This window comes from Triticum aestivum, chromosome 5D (genome assembly GCF_018294505.1).
Source record: "Triticum aestivum cultivar Chinese Spring chromosome 5D, IWGSC CS RefSeq v2.1, whole genome shotgun sequence".
Classification (NCBI taxonomy): domain Eukaryota; kingdom Viridiplantae; phylum Streptophyta; class Magnoliopsida; order Poales; family Poaceae; genus Triticum; species Triticum aestivum.
Genome location: NC_057808.1, coordinates 394,863,240 through 394,883,013, shown reverse-complemented (window position 1 = coordinate 394,883,013; position 19,774 = coordinate 394,863,240). Strand labels below are relative to the sequence as shown.

The window sequence follows — 19,774 nt, the reverse complement described above, 5'->3', positions numbered from 1 at the left end:
TTTGAAGGGGTCGTTGGATCCGTCGGCGGTGAACAGCGGGTCCCTTCCAACAGCCACCTCCCATAAGGCCGCGGACAACACCAAGGTGTTGACCCGAAGGATACCGAGCCAAGGGGAGGCCGTTCTGGTGATTCCGGAGGAAAGAAGTCCGGTTGCCGAGCACATGGGGGGAAAGACCCCTACAGACCCCGACGATGAGGGCCGAGTCCAGTTCGGCCCTCAGCCGGATACAGCTCCGGAGACCCAAGTGGCTCCTGATTCGGGCAGGCAGCCTCTCCGAAACGAGTGGGCAAGCCGCCTCCGCCGGTGACCTCTGTCCATCCAGAGGCACCGGACAGATTGCTGGAAGCGCTACAAGGCGCTTCCATTATGGAAGAACACCGTACTCTTATGAGTACGGTGATTGAGAAAGTCCAGTCCGCCAAAAACGGACTGACCGAAACCTTCCTTAGCCTAATAACAGGCTTTGAGGTAAGTAATGTAGTTGTAAAATAATATCACCTTGTAGACAGTAGCCCCTGATGCTCTGTTCGGTGTTCGGAAAGAAAAACCAAATCAAGGATCCAAATAATTTTTGCAGGAGTCTAACATAACATATCTATGTGAATAAGCAGGCGTCGCTTCTAGCCGCTGCCGCTCATACTGCGGAGGTCTCCGGCTTGACGCGCAATCTGGAGCCGGCCGAGGAAGAACTCAGCCTCGTGAAGAAGCAACTGGAGGACAGCCAAGGTATGCACTAATCGGTGCTTTATATTTAGGAAGGATGAAAAGTTCCTACTGACTGAAGTGTCATGCACTTTATTAGGGGCCGCGACCGAAGTAGCAGCCCTCAAGAAGGCATTGGCCGAGGCCGAGGACAAGGCGGCTAAGGAACGCGTCATGCGCGAGAAGCAGGAGGTTCGGGTCAGCGAGGTCCAGCAAGAGCTCCAGGACGCCGTCAAAAAGTACGAGTCCTTGGAGCAGAATTCGAAGACTCAAGAGTTCGAACATGCCAAGGCACGCCAGAGCGCGCAAGATGCCCGAGCCGAAGCCCGGAGCGCCCTCCAGGAAATCCAGGCGGCCCAGAAGATTGCGGCGGGTAAGGCTTTTATTATGTAAAGCAAGTGTGTGAAGGAAGCGTTCCTTTTACTTACCCGAATTTGGATTTTTTTCAAGAGCGTTTGTGGATCTGCCGCGCAGCATATCAGATGCTGCAGAGTTCTTTCGAGCCAAAGAAGGGAGCTCTACGGAGAAGCTGTTCTAGTCTCAATACCTTGGATCAGAACACCCGTCGCCCCTTAGCGACCAGCTAAAGCAGTTGGTCAAGCTGCACAAGGCGGCCGAACTGGCCATGAAGGACCTAATAGTCTGACTATGGCCTGCCGAGCCCATGCCCAGTAGCTACTTCGGACTCGTGAAGCGGCTGGTCAGTGCCTGCCCTCGCCTTGATGTCGTCAAGCGGTCGGTCTGCATCGAAGGTGCGCGGATGGCTTTCGCCCGCGCCAAGACGCACTGGGCGAAGATGGATGCCACGAAGTTGATGACCGAGGGTCCGCCCGAGGGCAAGGAGCATCGCAAGCCCGAGAAGTACTATGACAGTGTCATGGAGGGATCCCACCTTGTGGCGGAGCAATGTGCCAAGGATATCATTTTCCCATGAATGCATTATTTTATCCTGTCCTGTAATATGGAACGAGGTCTTTATGTAATATAATGCTTGTTATTTAAAATTTTACCTCATGTGCGGCCGTTTATGAAATCTGAGAGTTGGCCAGTCGTCGGCTTCTACCCCCACGTAGCTAGTACAGGGGTGTTCGGGATAAATCTAAACACTCTTTATCCAATTTTTTGGTCCTTTAAGGAGGTGTTTAGCGCAACGAACAAGGCAATCGGACTATACAGCTTTATCACCCTCACTTAGCCGAAGTTGGGGCGCTATACACGCCTAATCGGACAAAAACTGATTCCTCGCATAAAGCGGAAAAAATCTCTAGCGATTTGAAAACCTCTCGAACAGCTGACCAGCTCTCGCCGCATCATGACAGTCAGTTTTTGGCTTTCTCTACTGAGGTGCTTGTCCGGAAGAACCGGGACACAATCGCAGTAGTTCTCCCTTTACTACCCTAGCCGATATAGCGGAACGTAGGGTAGCAAGCACAGGAGCCGGGCAACCCAACTATTGACCAAAGACATGATTCGGAGCCGATGCATATAATGCTATAAGTTCGGGGTGCCGAACTATACTGTAAAAGTGTTCGGACTTTCTTGCCATGTTATGGGGTACAATGAAGCCCCTGGTGAATTAAGGCGTACCAGGATGTACGGGTGCAACTGAAAATAAATAGACAAGGAAAAGTTTAAGTAATGAGCAGACGCTGCAGATTATTTTTCATTGTAAGTTGATTGATACGTCAAGGCATATCTATGCAAAGTAGTGCAATAAGAAAATAAGGCTATTTAACATGCCAGGACCAAGAGCGAGCTACGTGCAGGTATATAAACAGGTATGACGATCGTTTAGCAAAGACGACCTGGGTATTCCCTTGTGCGTCCGAGCCCCTAGCTTTCTTGGTGTATTCGTCCCACGATCGGTCCGGTGATTAGGTTTATCAGAAAAAGCCTTGAGAGGTGAAAAAACCTGAAAGAAAAAGAAACAATGAAGGTCTAGCAGTGCCTCCGTCCATGCCCATGATATTTTAAGTGCATAGTTGTGTACACGCGGCACGAATTTCACCGCTTTATTAGGGCTAGGACGAAGGCCGAATTGCTAGCTGAGCTCTGGACAAGCCGGACGGTTCAGTTGCAGAGTAGCTCGGACTCGCTTGACGGAGTCTGGGGGCTTTATTGCCGAATTAAGGTTTTGCCTAAAAAGGCTATTCTGTACCTCTACTGCAAGGGCTGCAGTGTGCTCCTCAGTATGGAGGGAGCGCTCCATATTTCCATTGACTGTTATAACACCGCGAGGTTCGGGCATCTTGAGCTTAAGGTAAGCATAGTGCGGCACCGCATTGAAACGAGCAAATGCGGTTCATCCGAGCAGTGCGTGATAACCACTGCGGAAGGGGACGATGTCGAAGAGTAATTCTTCGCTTCAGAAATTATCCGGGGATCTGAAGACCACTTCCAGTGTGATTGAGCCCGTACAGCAGGCCTCTCACCTGGTATGACACCTTTAAAGGTGGTTTTTGTGGGCTTGATCCTTGAGGGATCAATACCCATTTTGCGCACTGTATCCTGATAGAGCAGGTTCAGGCTACTACCGCAGTCCATGAGGACGCATGTGAGGTGGAATCCGTCAATGATAGGGTCTAGTACCAGCGCGGCTGAACCACCATGACGGATACTAGTCAGGTGGTCCCTTCGATCAAAAGTGATCGAACAGGAGGACCACGGGTTGTATTTTGGGGCGACTGGCTCCATCGTGTAGACGTCCCTTAGTGCGCGTTTCCGTTCCCTTTTGGGGATATGGGTAGCGTATATCATATTCACCGTTTTAACTTGGGGAGGAAACTTCTTCTGTCCCCCTGTGTTCGGCGGCCGGGGTTCCTCGTCGTTGTCACTTTGCGGTCCCTTTTCCTTGTTTTCAGCATTTAACTTGCCGGCCTGTTTGAAGACCCAGGTATGATTGGCTGGTTTATCGGGGGTGCCGTGGATTTGGCATGGACGATCGAGTATGCGGTCCAGACTGGACGGGCCCGACTTGTTTCGTTTAAATGGCTTTTTCCGCTGACCGGACTTGGAGCCACTGAATCCGGCATTGACGGTCGTGTGTTCGATGTTATCGCCATTATTTTGACACTTGTGTCTGTTGCGTTGGGGCTTGCCGTTGCTATCTCTGGTTTCAGAAGTGCCAAGTTTACTTGAGGTGTTGTTGCTACGAGCTAACCAGCTATCCTCGCCCGCACAAAAGCGAGTCATGAGAGTCGTAAGGGCTGCCATGGACTTCGGTTTCTCTTGGCCGAGGTGTCGGGCGAGCCACTCGTCGCGGATGTTATGCTTAAAGGCCGCTAGGGCTTCGGCATCCGGACAGTCGATGATTTGGTTCTTTTTAGTTAAGAACCGAGTCCAGAATTTCCTGGCTGACTCTCCAGGCTATTGGATTATATGACTTAGGTCATCGGCATCCGGAGGTCGGACATAAGTGCCCTGGAAGTTGTCAAGGAATGCATCTTCCAGGTTCTCCCAACTGCCAATACTGTTTTCGGGCAGACTGTTCAACCAGTGCCTAGTTGGTCCCTTGAGTTTTAGCGGGAGATACTTGATGGCATGGAGGTCATCGCCGCGGGCCATATGTATATGGAGAAGGAAGTCCTCGATCCATACCGCCGGATCTGTTGTTCCATCATATGATTCAATGTTTACGGGTTTAAACCCTTATGGGAATTCATGTTCCATTACTTCATCAGTGAAGCAGAGGGGGTGTGCAGCACCTCTGTGTCAGGCTATGGCGGGACGTAGCTTGGATGGAGCCGGTCTGCGGTATTCGGCCCAGACAGTTTTGTGCTTGTTATATCCGGCTTGGTGGCCGTTGTTGCATGTTGGGGCGCGCCCCCCTGATCCGTAGATCGATCTGGTTTGTCCTGCTCTATTTTCCAAATCGTACCACAGGTCATGTGTGTATCCCCGAGCTGTTGTGTTTATATTTGTTCGGTGAGGCAGTGTCGGCTGGTGCTCGGGCTGAATTGCCATTTATCTCGGCCACGCGGTGGTCGATCAGCCGCATTATGCGCTGGCAGCGCCAGCTCCGGCGCCTCATCATCGAATTGAGGTAGCAATTTGCGCTTCGGGTAACTTTTTGTTGGGCGTTCGAGTCCGTATTCCTCGGCTGCCAAGACCTCAGTCCATCTGTCAGTGAGCAGATCTTGATCAGCTCGAAGCTGCTGCTGCTTCTTCTTCAGGCTTTTGGCAGTGGCTATAAGCCGGCGCTTAAAATGCTCCTGCTCGACGGGATCCTCTGGCACGATAAATTCTTCGTCGCCGAGGCTCACCTCATCCTCGAAGGGAGGCATGTAGTTGCTGTCCTCTGAGTCGTCATTCACGGCCTGTTCATCGGGGCTGGCTCGCCCATCTTCCCGTCCAGCCTGTTCGATACTTGGCTTGGCGGGGTCTTCGTTGTCTTTGGCATCGTCCGGAGTGCTATTCTCTCTTGTGCCGGTATCGCTATTTTTACCATGGCGTGATTTAGAGCGGTGCCGCTGACATCGGCGCTTAGACTGCTTCTCAGGAAGTTTATCCTCAACTGGATCTTTTATGTCATCGCCATAGTCTTCTTTGGGTGTATCCACCATGTATATATCGTATGAGAAGGTGGCTGTCCAGCGCCCTGCGGGCGGTGGTTCCTGTTCTTCTCCGGCATCGTCGTCCATACCGTCGATGTCTTCGGAGTCAAAATCAAGCATGTCGGTCAAGTCGTCGACAGTGGCTATCAAGTGGGTGGTGGGTGGGAAACGAAGTTCTTCATCGTCCACTTCCCACTCGAGCCGGACATAGTTCGGCCAAGGATCTCCTGACAAGGAGAGAGACTTTAATGAGTTTAACACATCGCCTAAGGGTGAGTGTTGGAAGATGTCCGCAGAGCTGAGATCTAAGATCGGCGCCCGGTCAGATTCGATGGGTGCGGATACACGCGGTTCGGAGCATGGCCGGAGATGAGTCTCAGGTTCCGATGACACAGGCCTTGTTGGAGGTCAGATCTGTGTTTGGCTCTAGCGCCGTTGAGTCCGCGGCTTCCGTGGCAAGGTTGAACCTCCCGTCCTTGGATGGCGCGCTCTGCTCTGGATCTAGGGCCAGTGCGGTTACAGGCGCAATCTCCCGCACATAGTTTGATGACAGATTTAGGTCATGTTCATCATGGCGGTGGGGCGCGGCTGTCATAGGCTCGAATCCGTCGAAGATCAAGTCTCTGCGGATGTCGGCGGTGTAGTTCAAGCTTCCAAACCTGACCTGATGGCCAGGGGCGTAGCTGTCGATCTGCTCCAGATGGCCAAGCGAGTTGGCCCGCAGTGCGAAGCCGCCGAATATGAAGATCTGTCCGGGGAGAAAAACTTCACCCTGGACGGCGTTGTTGTAGATGATTGAAGGAGCCATCAAGCCTTATGGTGGCGACACAGTGGAACTCTCAATGAAAGCACCAATGTCGGTGTCAAAACCGGCAGATCTCGGGTAGGGGGTCCCGAACTGTGCGTCTAAGGCTAATGGTAACAAGAGGCGGGGGACACAATGTTTACCCAGGTTCGGGCCCTCTCGATGGAGGTAATACCCTACTTCCTGCTTGATTGATCTTGATGATATGAGTATTACAAGAGTTGATCTACCACGAGATCGTAGAGGCTAAACCCTAGAAGCTAGCCTATGGTTATGATTGTTTTTGTCCTACGGACTAAACCCTCCGGTTTATATAGACACCGGAGGGGGCTAGGGTTACACAGAGTCGGTTACAGAGAAAGGAATCTTCACATCCGAATCGCCAAGCTTGCCTTCCATGCAAAGGAGAGTCCCATCCGGACACGGGACGAAGTCTTCTATCTTGTATCTTCATAGCCCAACAGTTCGGCATACGCATATAGTCCGGCTGTCCGAGGACCCCTTAATCCAGGACTCCCTCACCTAGGGCTGGCCCTCTCCCACTCCATCCTTTATATACGGGGGGGCCTACAACACACACTAATTGTTCCAAGCCGTGTGCGGCGCCCCCCTCCACAGTTTATGCCTCCGGTCATATTCTCGCGGTGCTTAGGCGAAGCCCTGCGCGTATCACGTCACCATGCCGTCGTGCTGACGAAACTCGTCTACTTCCTCGACACTCTGCTGGATCAAGAGCTCGAGGGACGTCATCGCTCTGAACGTGTGCAGAACTCGGAGGTGCCATACGTTCGGTACTTGATCGGTCGGAACGAGAAGACGTTCGACTACATCAACCGCGTTAAGCAAATGCTTCCGCTTTCGGTCTACGAGGGTACATGGACACACTCTCCCCCTCTCGTTGCTATGCATCTCCTAGATAGATCTTGCGTGAGCGTAGGAAATTTTTTGAAATTGCATGCTACATTCCCCAACATGTGTGTGTGCTGATGTGTTTGTCTGTGATGCGTGCTCCCGTCCTCCCACCCTAAAAATGCACCGGCGCCAAATTTTCTAATTGTTCTGCTTGTTTGTTACATATAGAACAAGATCACCAACATCTGCATCTGCTCTGCTATAACTCCATCTGCTCTGCTTGTATCGTTGCCATTAAGGATAACAAGATGGGGTCTATTTCTACATAAATTGATCTTGTCTACATCATGCCATCGTTCTTATTGAATTACTCTGTTTCTCCATGAAATTAATACACTAGATGCATGCTGGATAGCGGTCGATGTGTGGAGTAATAATAGTAGATGCAGGTAGGAGTCGGTCTACTAATCTTGGATGTGATGCCTATATAATGATCATTGCATGGATATCATCATGATTATTTGAAGTTCTATCAATTGCCCAATAGTAATTTGTTTACCCACCGTATGTTATTTTCTCGAGAGAAGCCACTAGTGAAATCTACGGCCCCCAGGTCTCTTCTTAATCATATTTGCATTCGAGATCTATTTTTATTTGCTTTTATTTTCAAATCTATTAATCCAAAAATACCTTGCTGCAATTTTTATTTATTTATTTTTATCTCGTGTTCCCGCGAGATCTATTTATCCAATCTACTACAATTTTACTTATCTTTTTACCCATGAGGGATTGACAACCCCTCTCTTATGTCGGGTTGCAAGTATTTGTTCTTTGTGTGCAGGAGCTGTTTACGTGGTGTTGTGCGATTCACCTACTGGTTCGGTAACCTTGGTTCCATCACTCAGGGAAATACCTACCGTTGTTGTGCTGGATCATCCCTTCCTCTTTGGGGAAATACCGACGTGGTTCAAGCAAACATGAAAAGGAATTTCTGGTGCCGTTGCAAGGGAGACATCATCAACATCTACCAGGTTCCTAATCATAAATCTAATCTCCTTGCAATTTACATTATTTGCCATTTGCCTCTCATTTTCATCTCCCCCACTTCACAAAAATTTGCCATTTTATTCACCCTCCTTTTCATTCGCCTTTTTCTTGTCCGATCTTTATTTGCTTGTGTTGTCATGTGTCTTCTATTTGCTTGCATCTTTGCTTGCTAAAAATCTATTTATATGGATCCTCATCCACTTGCTAATCTTTTCAAGATATCCAATTATGATGAACCAGTTGATAGTGAATCGAGTGCACTAGATTATCTTTATGAAGTTTTGCTTGAGATTTATGAATTTGAAAATTGTGATGAAGTGTTAAATGAAGGAATTTATAAAGTGATTCATGATAGCTCCTTGAATGAAAATCATGATTGCAATTATGTTATTATAAATTCTATTAATGTCAATTGTGTTAGTGATATGCAAAACCCCAAGCTTGGGGGTGCTTGTTATGTTATGTCCACTACTTATTGCAATGATCATGATTGGGGTGATAATGATTCTTATGATCTTGAAATTTTATTTGAGCCTCATGATGAATATGTTATTGATAATAATTTTTGCAATAGTATTGAAAGTGGGCTTTGGAGAGGTCATGACTTTATTTGATGATAATCCCACTATTTTGGAAGAATGTCAACTTTGCATGCATGTGGATCATGAAGAGAATATTTTATGTGACATTTATATTGTTAAATTTGATTATGAACCTAATGTAATTATTATGAGAGAGGAAAATATGGTTGTAGAAATTTTCATGTTACTAAATTACCTCTCGTTATGTTCAGATCGTCAATGTTTTATTCCTCTTCTTTGCATATGTTAGATGTTTCTTGCCTTGATAATTTGTTTTCTTATAAAATTCCTATGCATAGGAAGTATTTTAGACTTAAATGTGTTTGACAGATGTTTCATGATGCTCTCTTTATGCTTCAATTCTTGTGTTTTATGTGAGCATCAATAAAATTTTATGCCTAGCTAGGAGCGTAAAACGATAGCGCTCGTTGGGAGGCAACCCAACTTGTATCTTTTTGCTTTTCGGTTTTCTTTTTGTTTTCAATAAAATACCCAATTATACCTCTATTTAGATGTGTTTTTGTGGTTTAAATTAGTGTTTGTGCCAACCAAAGCCTTTGGGATAATTTGGGTGATAGTCGATTCGATCTTGTTGAAAAACAGAAACTTTTGCGCTCAGAAAAATAATTTTAATAAATCACAGAAACGTGGTATTGCTCTAAATTTTTTACACACGATTGATATACAAATTTCCCATGTTTTCCTAATTTTTCATAATTTTTGGAGTTACATAAGTATATGAAGTTCCCTGATTACTACAGACTCTTCTGTTTTTGACAGATTCTGTTTTTCATTGTGTTATGTGCTTGTTTTGATGATTCTATGGTTTTCCTTTGAAGAGTTTTTGCGATGCAAAAGTTAAAATACAGTAGATATAATACAATAACAAAATATGAATGGGTTGCAACAGTACTTAAAGTAGTGATTTGCTTTTATATACTAACGGATCTCACGAAGGCTTTGTTGAGTTTTGTGTGATTGAAGTTTTCAAGTTTTGGGTGAGATGGCGATGGATGAAGGAATAAGGATTAGCAAAAGGATAAGCTTGGGGATGTCCAAGGCACCCCAAGATAATATTGAAGAAGTATCACGCAACTAAGCTTGGGGATGCCCCCGAGTGGCATCCCCTCTTTCTTCTAACAACCATCGGTATTTTACTTGAAGCTATATTTTTATTCGTCACATATTATGAGTTTTGCTTGGAGCGTCTTGTATGATATGAGTCTTTGTTTGTTTTGCTTTGTGTTCTAAGTCATCTATCCTTGCTGGACATACCTAGTCGAGGGAGCCAAAATTATGATATGACTTGTTAGAATTGCTCTTTATGCTTCACCTAAGTCTTTATGAGCTATGGAATTGCTCTAGTGCTTCACTTATATCTTTTTGAGCACGGTGTGCTTTACTATTTTTGAAGAAATGCTCTCATGATTCACTTAGATATATTTGAGAGTTCGTAATTTTTTTAAGAAATTCTCTCTTGCTTCACTTAAATTATTTTGAGAGAAGAAAATATTTCATGCTCATGTTGTTCACTTAGATTTGTTTGATCTATCAAAAACAACATATGAAATTAGTTCCAAAGTGATAGATATTCAAGAGGGATGTAATAAAAACTTTCATGAAGATCATTGGACAAAATAAACTTGATTCTTTGTAATAGTTTTGAGATATGATGATAGTGATATGTGAGTCATGTTGATGAGTAATTATGCTTTAGTAAGAATATTGGTGTTAAGGTTTGTGATTCCCTATGCAAGCACGAAACTCAATAGTTATGCAATGAAATTACATCCTACTTGTGGTGCATTATTCGGTGTTAGTTATGCTTAATGCTCGCTTATGAGATGTTTCGTTTCTTGGTTGGATGCTTCCCAATCTTTTGCTAGCCTTCATTTGCACTAAGTATGATCACTACTTGTGCATCCAAAATCCTTTAAACCACTTTTTGCCACATGAGTCCACTATACATACCAATATGCGGTATTCTTTTGCCGTTCCAAGCAAATTTGTATGTTCCATCTCTAATTTTCAAAATAAATTTCTCTTTTGTGTGCTCGTACCACTCATGAAACAGTAGGGGTGGCTGATATATTTCCATGCTAGATATGTTATTCTCCCATTTTCAAAATAAATTTCTCTTTAGTTTATCTTTTCGCTCGTTTGTCGGAATCAGGCGATTCAGGCGCCTAGATCTTCGTCTCGAAGCCCTCTTTCTGTTTAACCAACTTGAACAAGATTTTGCTACTGTAAAATTTGACTTAAGTCCATATTAGTAAACGGATCTTGTTTCTTTCGCAGTTTGAGTTTCGTTGCTTCATTTGATTTGATTTTTTTTGCAAACCGGAGTTCTTAAGTTGAACTTTCTGGTTAGATCTCTTATTTGAGTTTTACCCGTGCTTCTAGTTGAGTGCTTATTGTATGCTTGTTTGTTTGCGATAGAGTACCCGGAGTGCGAAGCGTGCTACTACGAGTCTCTAGGTTTCACGGATCATCAGCAAGGCAAGTAACACTTTGATCATACCTCTTTAATACCCAGTTTTATCACATTACATCAACCCTCAAACAATTGCATGGTTAGGATCTGATTAACATGTGGTTTTGGGAAGTAGATGATGAGGTAGTACCTATTACCTGTTTATTATCAAACCTTGGGAGTTACTTCTACGTTGCTTATATTGCTATGCTATGCTTGTAGACGTGGTTTGGTTCGAGTGATTTCATGACAGATGTGAGTGTTATTACTTAATGGTTAACTTAAGGTGGCTACTTAAATACACATCTGGGTGGATTGCTTGAAGGCACCCTGGAGTACCCAGTGGTTGTCAGGGCACCTGGAGAATCCAGTGTTGTCCTAGGATATCCTGGAGTACCCGTGTGATCATCCTACGGTCCGCCACCCAGGCTCAAAGGGATCATAAGATTATTTCATGCTAGAAACTTCCGTGTGCAGCCACAAGCCAATATGGGCTCTGGCATAGTTGAGTAAGTTGCGTGTGCTCTTGAAGAGGTAGACTAGCAGATGTAGTGGGTTGTAGGTGGTACTGTCTATCCAGAGTAGAGAGTTAATGCTTCAGAAAGACTGTGTCCCGAATCTCCGACCATGGATGTATTCGAGTCTTGTGGGGAAAAGTGCGCAAACCTCTGCAGAGTGTACAAACTAATCATGGTTAGCCGTGTCCCCGGTTATGGACATCTTGAGTATCTAGTTCTTGGATTATCATGTTGATCTCATCACTCTAAATATAATTTGATTGGGTTTAATGATGATGTTTAATTGGGATTGAGTTGTAGGAACCTTCTCAATGTTTAACAACCACCATGATAGTTAAACAAAATTTATTCCTTTGTTGTAGGGAAAAATTGGCTTTATGCAAAACTGTAACCATAGAGCTTTCCACCAGCCATATATGCATGTAGTGATAGCATTTATTCTGTTCATTACTCTATGTGTTACATTGCCAGCATATTCCATGTGCTGACCCGTTTCGGGCTGCAACGTTCATGTTGCAGACTTTTCAGACGACGAGTAAGGTGCCATAGGTCGTTGTCTTATACTCAGTGATGCCATTGGAGTTGATGGACTGACTTTATCTTCCAAGCCTTCCGCTGTTATCGATTTTAGATGGCCTTAAGCCATATTATTGTAATAAGTTCTCTTTTGAGACATTTCAATGTAATAAGTGTGTGATTGCTACTCTGTTGTAAATCCTCAAGTACTGTGCGTGTCAGCATTACCGATCCAGGGATGACACTGATGCACAGAGATCAGACTGTTTGAGGTCTGGTCGCTACACAAATGAAGTATGCGAAGTTGCAGCTATGGAGAACTTTAATCTAAACAAAACCCAAAGTCTAAACGACGCCCTCAGGACTGTATATATGGAGGAAGAGGGGGGAATTTCGTGACCCTTGGGAGAGGGGGTCCAAGACCAGCCATAACTCTTGTTTCCCCACACATACGGACTCTAAAAACAACCTATACTTAAGTATTTCGAAATTACATGGTCCTGGCCCAAAAATAAGGTGATGCAGCACCTATAATAGCGTCTGGACGAAATTTATGAAGTTGCAGCTTGTATATTTCGTCCAAGGCTTCATGCACTCATTATGGTGGCTTCAAAGTCTCGAAATCATCACGTGTAACTCCGTTCTTGTTCCCCTTGCGCATGCCATCATCTCCATGCTTGATCTTGCTCCAATGTTCATCCTTCTTGTCCAAGTTAGGCCCTTCATTTGTAAGCAAGACAAATGTATCCAATTTAGGCAGCATCATATTGTCATGAACATTAGAATCATTACCAAGAAACGAAAGTACCTGATAATATAACTGGCGTGCACGAGCTCTAGTAATTTGTCCAGTAGGTATAGCAGCAGGGGTTGTGGGTGTAACAATGGTATTGATGTCCTCATCATAGGTCCTTTGCACTACTACCTCGGGATTGAGGTGGTGCGGCGTATCGATGGGTTCTTTCTTCATCAGCGGAAGTATGCCCATGAGTTGCTCGAGCGTGCCGGCATGCTTAATTGCAAGCATGTACCAACACTTATCGACACGAAGGCCAAGATTTTTGCACTTGACGGTTCGCCCGCACTGGACGCTGTCTTCTAACGCTCCATTGTCGGTGCTCTCCAGTACTTGATGCTCACTCGACCGGGCTTGCAGTATGTTGTACATCAGGTGTGTCTTCACATGCATTCTCCCCGTGATTCTCATTGCAACCTGGTGAAGCGGATCCTTCGGTACATCTGCGGCACTATGGCTCTTGGTCTCACATTGTCGGCCTCATCATCCACCGACCTGGTTGCCTACTTCGACACCGACTGGGCTGGTTATCCCAACACTCATCGATCCACCTTTGGCTATTGTTTTACCTCAGGCCCTCACTCATATCGTGGTCGTCTAAACGACAACCCATGGTGTCACGTCCTAGTGCCGAGGTGGAGTACTGGGCGACTAACGCCATCGCTGAGTGTTCATGGCTTCGACCACTTCTTCAGAAGTTACATCTTAACGTTCCCAAGGCCACCATCGTCTACTGCGACAATGCCTCCGCCGTCTACCTCTCTGCCAACCCCATTCATCATCGTCGCACAAATCACATTGAACTTGACATTCACTTCGGCGCGAGTAGGTGGCTATCGGACATGTCCGCATCTTGCATGTTCCCACCGCTCAGCAATTCACCGTCGTGATGACCAAGGGGTTACTGGCCACTACTTTTGAGGAGTTTAGGTCCAGTCTATGCATCACAAGTGACGTATTAACTGCCGGGAAGAGGGGGGTGTTGAATATGTGATTGCATGTATCACTTGTATGTCAAGCCCACCTCATATTCCATGTATAGTTGAGGATATGGCTACCCTTGTACATCATATATACGTGTTTATACATCCGATCAATACATTGTGAGCTGCATAGCCAAATCTATTCTCCTACACACAGGAATAAATGGAGCTTGTATTGCTGAAATCGCCCCCTTGATTGTGGAAAAGGTCAAGACACAAGTCGTGAACAAAAGGACTATAAAGGATGTGATTCATCTACACGCATGGACATCCGACATTGTAGTAGAGATGTCGACTGAGGGTCTGATTCAGTCCATCCATCTCTGGGATAGACTGATCGATGCGGAAATCACTCCAGCTGTGGAGGACAAGACGGTCTGGCAATGGGATGCCTCAGGCATGTATACGGCTAGCTCTGCTTACAAGATGCTTTGCGAAGGGGGCATGGGATTCCAATGTGCATCTGCAGTTTGGCGGTGCTGGGCACCGCTCACTTGCAAGATCTTCATATGGCTGGCCTTGCACTATCGTCTTTGGACGTCGGACCTTAGATTCAGGCATGGGCTGCAAGATCAGACTTCAGTTTGCTACCTGTGTGATCAGGAGGACACTATGGACCATATTCTACTTCAGTGCGTTTTTGCTCGACAGGTCTGGTTCCTAAGCTTTAGGAGACTTGGCATAGATACTTCCGCACAATCTGGAGGATTGGTGGGCAAAGTCGAGGAAGTGTATTACCAAGACCTACTGCAAATGCTTTCTGTGTCCTAGTTTGCTGGAACTTGTGGAAGCAGAGAAATGGCAGGGTATTTGCTACAAATGCTATCACAGATGAATGGGGCAATGTTGAATTGATACATCGGAAACTTTTGAGATGAGTGTTGGCAGGAGGAAGAGGAGTCCAACATTTATTTGAGTAGTAGAGTGCCTGAGTTGGAACGGTGAGTTCGATGTGCCAACCAATTGTGGTTTGGCCATCAATTGTAATTCTTGTAACTAATCTTTGCCTTCTATAAATCAATGGTACATATTTAATGTACTCTTAAAAAAATTGACTTGCCTTGTAGATTCTCTTGTATCTGATTTTTCAGTTTCAGGGCTTTTTGTTACTGAGCTGAATGAAAAGTTTGGCGCTCCGAGCGCCTCCTGTTGTTGAGGGAAAAAGAAAAACTCGAGAGAGAGAGACCGCTGTCCTCTGTGGTGTTCATCCTTACCTACTCCTCTCCCCTCCTGAGATTCAGTTCTACATAGATCGGGCAAGTAACCCACGTGGACCTAACCGTCGGCCGCTTGCTCCGCTGCCCTCTCGTCTCTCCCTCCCGAATCTCTGGCGGCGCCGCACCGCAGGCGCTGGTGGAAGGACCGGCCAAAGGCGGCGGGTTGGACGGGGGCTAGGGGAACCAGGAGCACCTCAGCGGGCGCGGGGGCGGAAGGCGGCGAGCGGGGAGGCGGCGAACCACAGCGGTGGCGGAAGGAGGCGATCGGGGACGTGGGGGCAGGCAGGAAACAGCAGCAGCGGCTGGTCGGGAAGAGCAGCGGTGGTGAGTTTCTCCTCTCCTCTCTTCATCTAGCGTCTCTGGAACCCGATAAATCTTGGGCTATTTTTCTTTTGCGGGGTAATATAGAACTAGTAATCAACTGCCTCCTTTTCGTAGATCGTACTGTCGTCGCTAGAAGAGCTTAATATAATGCGATCAGTCTTTTTTTGTTTGTTTGAAAGAAATCCGTCTTTCGACGTGCACTTCTTTTCATGTTCGGCCGAGAGTTGCGCGTCTCAATGTTTCACTGTTGAGAACACATCTCTTTCTCCGTCAATGCAACTGTGGATTTATGATCCAACCCCAAGTACGTTAGAGACAAATTATTCACTGTGAGCACCCTTGTTTCAGCACAACATCACTGAGAGGTAGTTGTTTGCCATGCAAAAAATTGGATTCATCTGGTGCTGCAAAATGAACTTCTCTGTTGTTTACAACAGAGCATGTACGTAGTGTAAAATGTTCTGGTTGAAAACTTGGCCCATCTTCCATCTCCTGCTGATTGCAGAGAATTTGCAGTAGATGAAGTTCGGAGTTTGGTTCAGAGGCAGGCAGAGGCCAAGTTTTAATCTGCTATTCGTTGCTTACAGAGCACTCGGTCACGGCGATGATTGTCTGGGCAATGTGTGGTTAATGGCCATGGAAATGCCAAGTAGAGTGGACGCAAACCGAGGTCATTTTATCATCACCAATGTGCACTCTCGTTATTGCTTTATGCTTACCCATATATGTTGTGAGTTGGTGCCAGTCGTTTGTTCATCATTTTGGTTATCTCTTATAATGAGCTGCTATGGCATTGTATTTGCTAGTAGTTGACACTCTGACATGCTTCCTCTGTGCAGATCACAGATCGTGAACGCGCAACTGCAATGGCTCCGGTATTCCTATTTGACATTATCTATGGAAACTAACATGACATGTTTGAAGTACTAATTCTTGTTTTTATTTCTTAGATTTGTGGGAGCCAAGAGTTCTTGGATGATCTGACAATCAAAGTCTCTCGCTCAGTTGTACTTGTTCTGTCATTCGAACCCCGTGGGACTTGCCATCAATTTATGGATATGCCACCGATGGAAGGAGAAGAGCGAGATCGTTATATTCAACAAAACATGCGAACTACCCATTATAAATCTTGCACTGGTTTTATCATTGGAGTTAGTAAAAGAGTTATCTTTATAGCTGTCCATCATTCGCAAATCAACACAGCTGCTTTTGATACTTTCAGTGTTCGTTTCCATGATAATAATGAGAAGGCTGCTAAAATCTTTATCAAAAAAACAAAGTCAGTCACGATATTGTCAGTAGAACAGCCTGATCACCCTTATCATCCAGTGCTCCGCAGTAGAAAGAGGATTGGCAGGGACGATGTCCTCATTCTATCAAATGTGCACTTGGGTTGCTTGAATTCGGACCAAAGTTCTGTTATGTAAGGTTTCCCACTCTTACAATTTTTCATGCAGCTTAATAACCATATTTGGTGCTGTTGATTAATTGTACGCTGACCTATTGTAGTAACCCAAGAACTGAAGCTATTGCCAATCCTGCTGATTCCGACAGCATCGTGCCGAGAAGTGGGAAGTGGTTTACTTTTGGTTGTACAACCGAAATTGAAGAGCTACTGGGAGCACCCGTATTTGACTTCAGTGGTCTGTTTGTTGGTTCAGTAGACACCAATCATCCAAGAATATGGAGTGATGAAGTTAAATGTTATTCTGATCTGATTTATGCACGTCATGCCTGGTATTTTTTCAGGAAGGCAAGGAGGAAAATAGAGGTACATTGATATTTACTTAGAATGGCATAAAAAATAAATGGTTTCCTGTAACTCTAGTTACACTTGTGTCAATATAGAAGAAATTGATGAAAGAGCGAAAAAAGAAGAAGATGGGAGGTTAGAAGAAGCAAGAAGATAGGTCATGAGCAGGTCAGACTTTTGATTTTCTGCATACTTCTGATTTTGCTGCTGCTATTCTAGCTTCTATCAAATTGGTTGTAGGTGCTTTAGAGTTTAAACACGTCGTTCAATTGATAATTAATCTGCTTTAAACAGTTGCATTGTTAGTACAAATGAATTTTGAAAACGACTGAGGTTGTTAATTTGGCAACTCAGTTTCTCAATCATTTCTGACTTTGTGGATGTGTGTATTCGATTGCCTTTTTTGCAATTGAACCTTGTACCCGTAGTTTGGATTTTGTTCAAGTGGTGTTAGTGTAAGAGCACAAGCTATCATACCTTCTCTTGTGCAACTCCAGTTAAATGCACCTGTTACATACTACAACCTGTATTTTTGTTTATAATATTTGTCGGACCTTCCTGACCTGCGCAAGGGGCTAATGTACAGGTGCCTTTTTCATTTTGGTTTGAATTCCATGAAAGTTCCTATACTGTATGGGAGTAACACAAAAATTAAGAAACTTAATTTTGGTTGCACTTGATACTCAGAGTGCTCTTTTCAGACACAGTGTCTGTGATTGTGATTTCTGTGAGAAATCTTGGTATATATGATATGTAACATTAACTTTGCGCTTTGATTCCTTAGCTTCTTTCGTTCATTGTGCCCTACTCCTTTGAACTGGTAATAAAATGTTTACAGTTAGAATGCAACAATTCGTCTTCACACGTGGTCCTGGATTAATCATTTAACTGTATGAGATTGATAAGTAGTGCAGCGTGCTATCGTTTGCACAATCCACTGAAATCCTAATCCCTGCATGGAGATCACAAGCTATGGTTGCCTATATAAGTACGACAGCAACTCTAGATTTCTATCACTAGAAAGAATCAGTTTGTATGGTGCTGCATGTCCATTTTTCCATCACTAGGAAAAATAAATACGAGTTGAGCTAGTCTAATCACACTATATCTCCATTTGATTTTTATCGAGTTACTTGTAACAGTTTAGCTGATTGTAAGTAGAATTTTACTAGAATCGCACCTTCCGTTTTTCTTTTGACGCAAAACCTTGGATATTTTCAGTAAGAATTGACAGTGTCAAGAACTCAAGATTAGTAATGCCGTAGATGGTTTGGTTACTACTCAATCTGTATTCTTATCTTTCTCCTTACTTGTTTGGTCACTGAGAACAGTTCTGCATGTAATTCTTATGATTCAGGGTGCCGACTCCTATGGTCTAATTGCAATTTTGTACATGAAGTGTCATGCCTTCTTCACCAACTCGCAGTGCCTACAAAGCTTGAATTCAACTTTATTTTGAATGTCACAATGCATAGATGCAGTCTTTACCAAGTTCACTGAACATTGCTTTCATGGGTGGACCGATCATAAGCAGCCTGCTATGTTTGTCACATGTATCTCAAAAGGATAGTTTCATCTCAGCCAAACTATGGATCAGTCTTCGTTGTGCTAAATGAGGGTATACAGCTCAGTTTTACTCATTTGGGTTCAGTAGTTATCTCGTTTGACTGATAAATCTTGGTTTTACTAGGTTGATTTGTGTGTTACTTGATGGTTATATTTCTTGAAGTCATCAGGCGAATAATTTTATTTTAATCATTAGAGCGTTAGTTGAACAATATCAGGTTACACGTTGTCACCAGGTTGACTGCTAAGTTGTGCAAGAGTTACACTGCGTGTCTACGTGGTGACTTGCTAGTACATGAGTTACCGTAAAGTGGGGATGAGGCTTCAAAATACATCTCTTGAGTGACCAATACAGAGTAGTTTGAGTGGAACTTCTGTCACTCTAATCCCTGTTGGGCTCAAACCCTTTCTGCCATTTAATCCCCTGCACAACAATTGGGAACCAGACTCCCTAAGCGCGCGTATACTCAAGGCAGTTTACTACCCTGATTGTAATATTCTGGAAGCCGAGCTAGGGAGTAATCCGTCTCAAGTCTGGCGCTCTATACATGAAGGCCGTGACACTCTCAAACTGGGCATCATCAAGAGCATCGGGACAGGGAGTGAGACGAACATCTGGCATGAAAATTGGATACCGCGAGACCACAAATTGAGGCCGGTCTGTCCCAAAACTTCAAACCCACCGCAGCTAGTATCACAGTAATGCTTGCTGGAGCGTTGCTGTGCTGGATGAGCATTTTTATGCAATGGACAAGGAGACGATCCTGAATATCCCGCTAAGTACCTGCACCCAAGCTGACTTCTGGGCCTGGCACTACGATAGAAGGGGCGTGTTTTCAGTTCGGTCTGCATACCGACTAGTGGCTTCAACAAAACAGCAGAGAACGGACTGGTTGGAACATGTTCCAGGGCACTCTCATTGCGAGGCAGACAAGAGATCATGGGGTAAACTCTGAATTTGAGCATCCCGTCCAAGATCAAAGTTTTTGCTTGGCGTCTAGCCAAGACTTCTATTCCAACTGGATATGTCCGGAACCATAGAAATATGACAGATACGCCGGCTTGTTCTTTATGCAATGCGGTGA

General features: G+C 45.0%; 1 protein-coding gene across 2 annotated transcripts; it reads left to right on the top strand.

Moving 5' to 3' along the window:
- Positions 1 to 14,932: 14,932 nt before the first annotated feature.
- LOC123122074 (uncharacterized) lies at positions 14,933 to 18,872 on the top strand. 2 transcript variants are annotated; one of them, XM_044542210.1, is made up of 7 exons: positions 14,999 to 15,370; positions 15,958 to 16,040; positions 16,210 to 16,245; positions 16,321 to 16,793; positions 16,880 to 17,141; positions 17,219 to 17,291; positions 18,481 to 18,872. In XM_044542210.1, exons 3-6 carry the CDS (start codon positions 16,237 to 16,239, stop codon positions 17,261 to 17,263), a joined length of 789 nt encoding a protein of 262 aa, XP_044398145.1. In that variant the 5' UTR covers positions 14,999 to 15,370; positions 15,958 to 16,040; positions 16,210 to 16,236; the 3' UTR covers positions 17,264 to 17,291; positions 18,481 to 18,872. The 2 variants fall into 2 exon arrangements, with proteins under 2 accessions (XP_044398144.1, XP_044398145.1); XM_044542209.1 differs by lacking the exon at positions 15,958 to 16,040 and having other exon boundaries at positions 14,933 to 15,370.
- Positions 18,873 to 19,774: the final 902 nt, after the last annotated feature.